At 40.2% G+C, this 11852-nt stretch overlaps 1 protein-coding gene across 7 annotated transcripts in view; it reads left to right on the top strand.

Moving 5' to 3' along the window:
- The first annotated feature begins 142 nt into the window (after nt 1-142).
- The window catches only part of WDR76 (WD repeat domain 76), a 73246-nt gene continuing 61536 nt past the window's right edge, over nt 143-11852 (top strand). The window contains exons 1-4 of one of the 7 annotated variants that reach the window (XM_082618557.1): nt 143-839; nt 1601-1701; nt 1936-2017; nt 2863-3273. In XM_082618557.1, coding sequence (XP_082474683.1) covers nt 1961-2017; nt 2863-3273 — 468 coding nt within the window. In that variant the 5' untranslated portion in view covers nt 143-839; nt 1601-1701; nt 1936-1960. Of the gene's footprint in view, nt 840-1465; nt 1522-1600; nt 1702-1935; nt 2018-2862; nt 3274-11852 lie in introns of those variants that run through there. The other 6 variants (XM_082618554.1, XM_082618555.1, XM_082618558.1 and 3 more) reach the window with 6 other exon arrangements.

Raw genomic sequence — 11852 nt, 5'->3', positions numbered from 1 at the left:
AAAACCGGAAATATGCGGCCAGAGGATTGTGGGATTGTGGAGGACGTCTGGGCGCCTACGGCTAGAACGTCGAGTCTGTTACTGCGCATGTTCCTAGGCTGCCCTGGCTTCCTCAGTCTCGCAGTATTTGGACGCCCTTTCTGGCGGGAAGTTGCTTCCGCTGGGCTTTGCTGTTGAGACCTTGCGGCGAGGAAAGGCTGAATGAAAGGTTTCGCTCGTTAGGGTTGGTTTGAAGCCGAGGAAAATCGGGTAGTGAGGGATAAGAAACTGAGGAGATAGTGAAGGGCGGTTTGTCCAGATTGTTGAAAGCTCAGAATTAGAGTTTAATCGGAATAGAAATCCTGTTAATAGTACCTGATTAGCTCAGTTGATGAGGCTGAGCGGGTTGTGGTGAGGTATTTTTTTGGTCACGTGAGGGCAAGTGTCAAGGAAAAAAAAAATCCCCTAAGCGGCTTAGAACAGTGCCTGAAATCCGAACACTCTTAGGCTTTCCAGTTCTTTACGTTTCTGGAGACTGCCTATTAAAACATATTCCTGGCTGGAATGTTTGTACATAAAAGTCCCTAAGTAATTATTAAGCACCGCGCTTAGCTTTCTCTAAGGAGTATGGAATATTGTTGAAAGGCTTGTTTCCTCCAGGAACTTGGATTTCATTTAGTAAGTCTTCAAGGGCTTATAGAAGAGTAACTGAAATAATCCCAATTTACTAGTTGGGTTGTGTAAAAAACATAGGCTAATTGGTAGTCAGAACACAGTCACTGTAGAAAGGATTTTATAACTGCAGTGGTGGGGACAGAAGGGACAGCCTGAGCAAAGTCTTGAAGTCCAGAAATAACGTGGTATGTATCAGACACTATGAAAAGTTTGATTTTATCAGTAATTTTTGAGTCGAGGAGAGTGCAAGTTCCTGAAGGGCTTTAAAGGTGCTCTTAATAGGATTAGTTCTCAAATTATTTCACCTGTATCCTAAAATTGGGCCTCAGCTGGGAGAAGAAATAAAATTGGGCAAGTCTCGATCAAGGAACAGTGGATAACTCAAGTAACCAAGCAAGGGAGCAGTTTTGAGCTATAAAGAAAAGGACTGTAAAAGAGTAGATAGAAATTTGTTATAAATTCATCAACTCCAAAACTATGCTATCCAGAGGGAGTAAATCTGATGGGAAGGCAATTGTTTCTGCTCGCGGCAACCCAGAAAATAGGAAAAAAAAAAAAAAAAAGGTTTAATATGGCAGTGACTATAAGAAATATAGTGCCCTGGAATCTTATTTATGATGCTTTGTGATACAAAAGTTATTTAAAACTTTTCCCCAGTCTTTGGGCTTTGTAAGGTCATCACTAAATCTTAGTTAACTGGTGGGCGAAATTTAAACCAACTTAGTTAACTGGTGGGTGAAGTTTAAACCAGCTTAAGTTATCAGCTCTTGAAAAAAAAAATCAAAATGCTTCTCTTCCTAGGAAGAAATACGGTGGCCGTTGGGCATAATTTTCTGGTGGTGGGATTACAAGGAACTAGGGGCTGAGGTAAAGGCTGCATATATATTGATTTCATTTCCTCTCTATTTCATATGGCATTTATTAAGTGCTCCTGAATCTTTTCCAGGCTCACGTTGCTAGGCAAGGTGGTTTTTCCTTAGGAGAGGCGCAGGTGTTTTTCAGAGTGAGAAACTGGCATCAGCAGCATCAAAATCACCGGGATCCAAGGTAAAAATGTCGACTCGGTCCCTTCGCTTCCCTGAGGAATTTGAGTTTGTGGTGAGGCTGGCAACCTTGTCTCTTTAAGAGACTAATGTAAAGCCCCGTGCCCCTCCCCCTCCCCCCCGCCCCCGGCTGGGATCTGAACCCTCCTGCGCAGCCCTGGCCTCCCCCGCCCCGGACCCCTCCCCGCCCCTCCCACCTCCACCCATCCCCGCCTCCCGCCGCAATCTTGGCGGGAAGACGCCAGCTGCCAAGCGGAGGGAGGATGTCTGGGTCGCGCGCGGAGGCCGAGGAGAAGGTGGGCTCCAGACAGCGACTCCAGGTGAATGGGAGAAAAGGCTTGTCCCTTTCGGGCCTGCCTCAGTCTTCGTGAGGGGTGTGCCGGGCATAGGCCGAGGAGGATGGGAGGACTTGGCACCCGGCACCTCCTGACTCTAAAACTTTCCTGCTCCTTGGGGCATCTCTCAGTTTAACGGGTTTTTGGGGGTGTTGCTTTAAAGATAAGCGGGGATGTCTGTCCTGGTTTTCCTCTGGAAAGTAGACCTTCAGCATTGAGGAAGATGCTTATCAATAACCCCCAAAATAGTGTCTGGCTGGGATCCGGAAGCCTGCATTTGCTTTTGCAGTCGTTATGGTCAGTTTCCCACTCTTGAAACAATTCCAGTTACTCAGTCTCCTCAGTTACAGTTACAGATTGTCGTCATTTTTTTTTTTTTTTTTTTTTTGCGGTACGCGGGCCTCTCACTGTTGTGGCCTCTCCCGCTGCGGAGCACAGGCTCCGGACGCGCAGGCTCAACGGCCATGGCTCACGGGCCCAGCCGCTCCGCGGCATGTGGGATCCTCCCGGACCGGGGCACGAACCCATGTCCTCTGCATCGGCAGGCGGAGTCCCAACCACTGCGCCACCAGGGAAGCCACTGTCGTCATTTTTATTATTGGTCTGGCCGACTCATGGGTAAGAAATGTGTCCAGTATAATAAATAATTCTATTCAGGTTAATGAATTAGGTATCTAGATTTTGGAGGGAAAAAGGTTTCCTTACAGGCTATCAGTTTGACTTTATGTTGTCATTATGAAATAGGAATTAGATTTATTTACGCAGATCTGTAAGAAAAGGCTTAAAACCTGGAATTTTAATACTCTGTTTTCCTTTATTGACCTGAATAGGTGAATGAATATAAGGAAAACCAAAACATCGCTTATGTGTCTCTGAGACCGGTACAGACTACAGTTTTAGGAAAAACACCTAAGGTGTATCTTGTTCCCTTTTCACTCAGTAGCTACAAGCCAGATCAACTTAAGCGCCCCAAATCCCTATTAGATAAGAATTCTAACAATGAAGTGGCATGTAAGAAATGTAAGAAGGCTGAAATAAAGAAAACTTGCAGAAGGATTTTAACCCCAAAGATGGAAGCCACATCTTCCAAAGCAGAATCCACTCTGCAAAAATCATCCTTAGATGTTCATGCTGAAAGTAACAAGTGGCAATACAAGAGCACTTCAGATACAGTGATTCTCAGTGCTGATACAGAGAGCAGCCAGGATGGAGACAGTGATGAAGGTACCACACCAGGCATGGTAAGAATTTAATTACTAGCTTATTCAAATTTTTCATATTTAAAAATATGTTTTTAAGTTCTGATAAGCTAAGGTTATCAAGGGTCTCTTTAGCTCAAACAAATTATTTTATCATCTAATTTATGTTTAACTGAAATTTTATTCTTTAAATGTATAACAGATAACTTCCTTGGGTTAATTTTACTCTTGGTTTCGATTTGTGAAGGAGGGGATTGACTTAATCTTCACTCTGCTTCCCTTTTTCTTCCTCTCAGCTTATTGCATTTATTTTTGAGCTTACTTCTACTTTATGGTGTCATGCTCACCTTTATATATTTATGCACAGTATACCACAAGAAGTTGAGTTATGGGACATACAGCATTTGAATGACTCGATGTCAGGGTAGGAAAATCACCATTAATTGATTGCATTCATGTGCTGAATATTTCCTTTAATTATGTAAAGGAGACAGGTGATGGAGTAGAGAAGATACGTGAGAAACACTAATTCTATTTAAAATAATAGTTCCATCAGTTTAAGGAATTAAGCATCTAATCCCTTTGGCTTCTATTGCCTACCGGGAGTGTTGTACTTCATTTAAAGTGACAAATTTTATGCAAGACAAGATAAAACCCTACCACATGATGAAAAGTTGATGGAACTAGAACAGAAAATGATGGTAGGGAAAGGGAGATGGGATAATTGACAGCGGTGTTGTAATGAACTAGGACCTGTGGTGGGACAGGGTGGGCTAAGTCATAAATGCATTGGACTGGGGGTTGGAAGCCTGGGTTTTAGGCGTGGCCGCTTCTAAGAAACCTTGTACCTTTAAGCAGGTCACTTCTACGGTGAGGGAATTGGATAAGATTGGTGGTTCTCAAACTTTAGCCTATATCAGAATTACCTGGGAGGCTTGTTAAAACTCCTTTGCAGGGCTCCACCACCAGTTTCTGATTCAGAAGTTTTGAAGTGGGTATAGAATTTGCATGTCTAAAATGGCTTCCTAGAGACAACGGTCCAGGACTGCACTTTGAGAACCAGTGGATTTGATTATCTCTTTGGCCTCTTAGACTGTAAGATTCTGAGTATATGAGGCTAATATAAAACAGATTTTATTTTGATGTAAGGTAAACAGGGTCAGAAATTAGAACATGAGGTAGGACTGGAGATAGAGTCATAAATGCTCAGCATATATTTTCTTAGGACAAGCTGAAAGAGCTCACATCTTTTATAGAACATTTCATTCTTTTGTTCTCTTCCCTTTCGTTAATTATCTTTTTGGGGTAAAATGGTTAAGGCTTCGTGGTACCATGCTTTAGGAAAAGTATTTAGTCTATAAGCTTATTTGTTCTCAGATGAAGGATGGCTTCTGTCACATCAAAGACAAGTGCCTGCAAGTCTAGAATTTTATTCTCCTTTTCTGGGAAGTTTGCTAAATTTCATCTCTTAGTCCTTCTATTAAATATTTTAATGTCATGAAGCATTTCTGAACAGTTGTTTTAAAAAAATTTGAGAAAATTTTACGCTTACAGAAGAGCTGCAAAAATAGTAAAGAGAATTCTCCTATATCTTTCTCGCGTCTTCAGTTTTTGTTAATATCATACATAGCATAGAATGTTTATTGAACTAAGAAATTAACCTTGATACAGTGCTGTTAACTAACGTACAGAATTTATTAGGATTTCACCAGTTTTCCCACTAATATCCTTTTCCTCTTCCAGTATCCAGTCCAGGATCATACAGTGGATTTAGTTGTCATGTCTCTGTAGATCTGGAAATAGTTTCTCAATCTTTCATGACCTTGACACTTTTGAATAGTGCTGGGCAGTTATTTTGTATAATTTCCCTCAACTTGGGTTTATCTGCTGTTTTCTCATGATTAGAGTAAGATTTTGCATTTTGGGGAAGCATGCCACAGAAGTGAAAGTGCCCTCCTCAGTGCATGATATCAGAGTGTACATGATGTTGGTATTTTACTGGTGATGTTGACCTTAATCATTTAGCTAAGGTGGTGTCTGCCAGGATTCTCTAATGTAAACTTACTATTTTTCCCTTTGTAATTACTAAATACTTTGAGGAAGATACTTTGAGACTATGTGAATATCTGGTTTCTGTCATCAAGCATATATTTATTTTTTTATTAAGATAGAATTCACATAACATAAAATTTACTAAATTGTGTAATTCAGTGTTTTTTAGTATACATACATAAGGCTGTGCAGCCATCACGACTATCCAATTTCAGAAATTTTCATCACTCCAAAGAGAAACCACATAACTGTTAGCAGTGACTACAAACCCTATTCCTCCCTCCCTCAGCCCTGGAAACCACTAATCTACTTTCTGTCTGTAGATTTGCCTGTTCTGGACATTTCATATAAATGGAATTATACAATATATGGCTTTTTTGGTCTGGCTTCACTTACCCTGTTTTCATCATTCATTCATGTAGCATGTATTGGTACTTCATTCCTTTTTATGGCTGAATAATATTCCATTGTATGGTTATACCACATTTGGTTTATGCATTCATCAGTTGATGGACATTTGGGTTGCTTTCACTTTTTTGCTCTTAAGAATAATGCTGCCATGGGCATTTACTTGTGAGATTTTGTGTGATGTTTTCCATTCTCTTGGTATATACCTTGGAGTGAAATTGCTGGGTCAAATGGTAACTGTGTTTAACTTTTTGAGGAATTGTCAAATTGTTTGCCAAAGTGACTGCACCATTTTTACATAACCACTATGAAAAATCCAATTTCTCTATACCCTCAACAATACTTATTATTGTTTGTCTTTTTTAAAGATTAAAAATTTTTAATTGAGGTAAAATACACAATGTATAATTTACCATCTTTACCATTTTTAAGTGTACAGTTCAGTAGTGTTATGTACATTTACATAGATGTAAAACAAATGTCCAGAACTCTTTTCATCTTGCAAAACTGAAGCTCTATACCCATTAAATAACTCCCCTCCTCCTTTCAGCCCGTGAAAACTACCATTCTACTTTTTGTCTCTGGATTTGATTGTTATAAGTACCTCATATAAGTGGAATCATATAGTATTTGTCTTTTTGTGACTTATTTCACTTAACCTAATGTCCTTAATTGTTTTGATTATAGCCATACTAGTGGATGTGAAGTGGTATCTCACTGTGGTTTCTAAAATTAATTAATTAATTAATTAATTAATTTTTGGCTGTGTTGGGTCTTCGTTGCTGCACGCGGGCTTTCTCTAGTTGTAGCGAGCGGGAGCTACTCTTCCTTGCGGTGCGTGGGCTTCTCACTGCAGTGGCTTCTCTTGTTGCGGATCACGGGCTCTAGGCGCGTGAGTTTCAGTAGTTGCGGCACATGGGCTCTAGGCACGTGGGCTCAGTAGTTGTGGCTTGTGGGCTCTAGAGCGCAGGCTCAGTAGTTGTGGTGCATGGGCTTAGTTGCTCTGTGGCATGTGGAATCTTATTGGACCAGGGCTCGAACCCATGTCCCCTGCATTGGCAGGCGGATCTTAACCACTGCGCCACCAGGGAAGTCTCCCTTCATTGTGGTTTTTTTTTTTTTTTTTTTGCGGTACGCGGGCCTCTCACTGTTGTGGCCTCTCCTGTTGCGGAGCACAGGCTCCGGACGCGCAGGCTCAGCGGCCATGGCTCACCGGCCCAGCCTCTCCGCGGCATGTGGGATCTTCCCGGACCGGGGCACGAACCCGTGTCCCCTGCATCAGCAGGCGGACTCCCAACCACTGTGCCACCAGGGAAGCCCTATTTTTAGTTTTTTAAGGAACCTCCATACTGTTTTGATTTGCGTTTTCCTAAAGACTAATGATGTTGAGCATCTTTACATGTGCATATTTGCAGTTTGTACTTTGGAGAACTGTCCTTTCAAGTCCTTTGCTCATTTAGAAATTTAAGTTGTCTTTTTTTTTAACATCTTTATTGGAGTATAATTGCTTTATAATGGTGTGTTATTTTCTGCTTTATAACAAAGTGAATCAGCTATACATACACATATGTCCCCATATCTCCTCCCTCTTGCCTCTCCCTCCCACTCTCCCTATCCCACCCCTCTAGGTGGTCACAAAGCACTGAGCTGCTCTCTCTGTGCTAAGCGGCTGCTTCCCACTAGCTATCTATTTTACATTTGGTAGTGTATATAAGTCCATATCACTCTCTCACTGCATCTCAGGTTATCCTTCCCTGTCCCCATGTCCTCAAGTCCATTCTCTACGTCTGCATTCTTTATTCCTGTCCTGCCCCTAGGTTCTCCATAACCATTTTTTTTTGTTTGTTTCCATATATATGTGTTAGCATACGGTATTTTTCTCTTTCTGATTTACTTCACTCTGTATGACAGACTCTAGGTCCATCCACCTCACTACAAATAACTCATTTCGTTTCTTTTTATCACTGAGTAATATTCCATTGTATATATGTGCCACATCTTCTTTATCCATTCATCTATCGATGGACACTTAGGTTGCTTCCATGTCCTGGCTATTGTAAATAGAGCTGCGGTGAACATTGTGGTACATGACTCTTTTTGAATTATGGTTTTCTCAGGGTATATGCCCAGTAGTGGGATTGCTGGATTGTATGATGGTTCTATTTTTAGTTTTTTTTTTTTTTTTTGCGGTACGTGGGCCTCCCACTGTTGTGGCCTCTCCCGTTGCGGAGCACAGGCTCTGGACGCGCAGGCTCAGCGTCCACGGCTCACAGGCCCAGCTGCTCCGTGGCATGTGGGATCTTCCCGGACCGGGGCACGAACCCGTGTCCCCTGCATCGGCAGGCGGACTCCCAACCACTGTGCCACCAGGGAAGCCCTATTTTTAGTTTTTTAAGGAACCTCCATACTGTTCTCCATAGTGGCTGTATCAATTTACATTCCCACCAACAGTGCAAGAGGGTTCCCTTTTCTCCACACCCTCTCTAGCATTTATTGTTTGTAGATTTTTTGATGATGGCCATTCTGACTGGTGTGAGGTGATACCTCATTGTACTTTTGATTTGCATTTCTCTAATGATTACTAATGTTGAGCATTCTTTCATGTGTTTGTTGGTAATCTCTATATCTTCTTTGGAGAAATGTCTATTTAGGTCTTCTTCCCATTTTTGGATTGGGTTTTTTTTTGCTATTGAGCTGCATGAGCTTCTTGTATATTTTGGAGATTAATCCTTTGTCAGTTGCTTCATTTGCAAATACTTTCTCCCATTCTGAGGGTTGTCTTTTGGTCTTGTTTATGGTTTCCTTTGCTGTGCAAAAGCTTTTAAGTTTCATTAGGTACCATTTTTTTTGTTTTTATTTCCATTTCTCTAGGAGGTGGGTCAAAAAGGAGCTCGCTGTAATTTATGTCAAAGAGTGTTCTGCCTTTGTTTTCCTCTAAGAGTTTTATAGTGTCTGGCCTTACATTTAGGTCTTTAATCCATTTTGAGTTTATTTTTGTGTATGGTGTTAGGGAGTGTTCTAATTTCTTTTACATGTAGCTGTCCAGTTTTCCCAGCACCACTTATTGAAGAGGCTGTCTTTTCTCCATTATATATTCTTGCCTCCTTTATCAAAAATAAGGTGACCATATGTGCATGGGTTTATCTCTGGGATTTCTATCCTGTTCCATTTATCTATATTTCTGTTTTTGTGCCAGTACCATACTGTCTTGATCACTGTAGCTTTGTAGTATAGTCTGAAGTCCAGGAACCTGATTCCTCCACCTCCATTTTTCTTTCTCAAGATTGCTTTGGCTAAGGTAGGATTGAATTGCTATAAACTTCCCTCTTAGAGCTGCTTTTGCTGCATCCCCATAGGTTTTGGGTTGTTGTGTTTTCATTGTCGTTTGTTTTCTAGGTATTTTTAAATTTCCTCTTTGATTTCTTCAGTGATCTCTTGGTTATTTAGCAGTGTATTGTTTAGCCTCCATGTGTTTGTATTTTTTACAGATTTTTTCCTGTAATTGATATCTAGTTTCATAGCATTGTGGTCAGAAAAGATATTTGATACGATTTCAATTTTCTTAAATTGAAGAAAAAGTCACAAGGCTTGATTTGTGACCCAAGATATGACCTATCCTGGAGAATGTTCCATGAGCACTTGAGAAGAAAGTGTATTCTGTTGTTTTTGGATGGAATGTCCTATAAATATCAATTACGTCCATCTTGTTTAATGTATCATTTAAAGCTTGTGTTTCCTTATTTATTTTCATTTTGGATGATCTTTCCATTGGTGAAAGTGGGGTGTTAAAGTGCCCTACTATGAATGTGTTACTGTCGATTTACCCTTTTCTGGCTGTTAGCATTTGCTTTATGTATTGAGGTGCTCCTATGTTGGGTACATAAATATTTACAGTTGTTATAGCTTCTTCCTGGATTGAACCCTTGATCAGTACATAGTGTCCTTCTTTGTCTCTTGTAATAGTCTTTATTTTAAAGTCTATTTTGTCTGATAAGAGAATTGATACTCTAGCTTTCTTTTGATTTCCATTTGCATGGAGTATCTTTTTCCATCCCCTCACTTTCTGTCTGTATGTGTCCCTAGGTCTGAAATGGGTTCTTGTAGACAGCATATGTATGGGTTGTTTTTTTTATCCATTCAGCCAATCTGCTCCAGGTTGGAGCATTGAATCTTACGTTTAAGGTAGTTATCGATATGTATGTTCCTATTACCATTTTCTTAATTGTTTTATGTTTGTTATTGTAAGTCTTTTCCTTCTCTTGTGTTTCCTGCTGTGAGAAGTTCCTTTAGCATTTGTTGTAGAGCCGATTTGGTGGTGCTGAATTCTCTTAGGTTTTGCTTGTCTGTAAAGGTTTTAATTTCTCTGTCAAATCTGAATGAGATCCTTGCTGAGTAGAGTAATCTTGGTTGTAGGTTTTTCCCTTTCATCACTTTAAATATGTCCTGCCACTTCCTTCTGGCTTGCAGAGTTTCTGCTGAAAGATCAGCTGTTAACCTTATGAGGATTCCCTTGTATGTTATTTGTGTTTTTCCCTTGCTGCTTTTAATATTTTTTGTTTGTATTCAATTTTTGTTTGATTTATATGTGTCTTGGCATGTTTCACCTTGGATTTATCCTGTTTGGGACTCTCTGTGATTCCTGGACTTGATTGACTATTTCCTCTCCCATATTAGGGAAGTCTTCAACTATAATCTCTTCAAATATCTTCTGAGTCCCTTTCTTTTACTCTTCTTCTTCTGGTACCCCTATTATTCGAATGTTGGTGCGTTTAATGTTGTCCCAGAGGTCTGTGAGACTGTTCTCAATTCTTTTCATTCTTTTTTCTTTATTCTGCTCTACAGTGGTTATTTCCACTACTTTATCTTCCAGGTCACTTATCCGTTCTTCTGCCTCAGTTATTCTGCTGTTGATTCCTTCTAGAGAATTTTTGATTTCATTTATTGTTTTCATCAGTTTTTGTTTGCTCTTTATTTAGTTCTTCTAGGTCCTTGTTAAGCGTTTCTTGTATTTTCTCCATTCTATTTCCAAGATTTTGGATCATCTTTACTATCATTACTCTGAATTCTTTTTTAGGTAGACTGCCTATTTCCTCTTCATTTGTTTGGCCTGGTGTGTTTTTATGTTGCTCTTTCACCTGCTGTGTATTTCTCTGTCTTCCCATTTTGCTTAACTTACTGTGTTTGGGTTCTCCTTTTCGCAGGCTGCAGGTTTGTAGTTGCTGTTGTTTTTGGTGTCTGCCCCCAGTGGCCAAGGTTTGTTCAGTAGGTTGTGTAGGCTTCCTGGTGGAGGGGACTAGTGCCTGTGTTCTGGTGGATGAGGCTGGATCTTGTCTTTCTGGTGTGCAAGACCACCTCCAGTGGTCTTGTCTGTGACCTTATTATGATTTTAGGCAGCCTCTCTGCTAACGGGTGGGGTTGTGTTCCTGTCTTGTTAGTTGTTTGGCATAGGGTGTCCAGCACTGTAGCTTGCTGTTCGTAGAGTAGAGCTGGGTCTTAGCGTTGAGATGGAGATCTCTGGGAGAGCTTTTGCCATTTGATATTACATGGAGCTGGGAGGTCTCTGGTGGACCAGTGTCCTAGCTCGGATCTCCCACCTCAGAGGCATAGGCTTGATACCCAGCTGGAGCACCAAGACCCTGTTAGCCACATGGCTCAGCAGAAAAGTGAGAACAAAATGAAAGAAAGAAAGAAAAAATAAATAAATTAAATAAAGTTCTTAAAATAAAAAATAATTATTAAAAATAAAAAAATGAAAAAGTAATTAAAAAAAGGAAGGAAAGAAGAGAGCAACCAAACCAAAAAACAAATCCACCAATGATAGCAAGCACTAAAAACTATACTTAAAAAACAAAAACAAAAACGGACAGACAGAACACTAGGACAAATGGTAAAAGCGAAGCTATACAGACAAAATCACACAAAGAAGCATACACGTACACACTCACAAAAAGAAAAAGAAAAAGAAATCTATATATATATATAAAAAGGAGGAAGAGAGCAACCAAATTAATAAACAAATCTACTAATGACAATTAACTCTAAATACTAAACTAAGATAAACATAAAACCAGAAACAAATTAGATGCAGAAAGCAAACCCTAAGTCTACAGTTGCTTCCAAAATCCACTGCCTCAATTTTCAGTTGATTCGTTGTCTATTCA

Source organism: Mesoplodon mirus (assembly GCF_964341445.2).
Source record: "Mesoplodon mirus genome assembly, chromosome: 4".
NCBI lineage: Eukaryota > Metazoa > Chordata > Mammalia > Artiodactyla > Ziphiidae > Mesoplodon > Mesoplodon mirus.
This window is presented reverse-complemented; position numbering and strand designations above follow the sequence as displayed.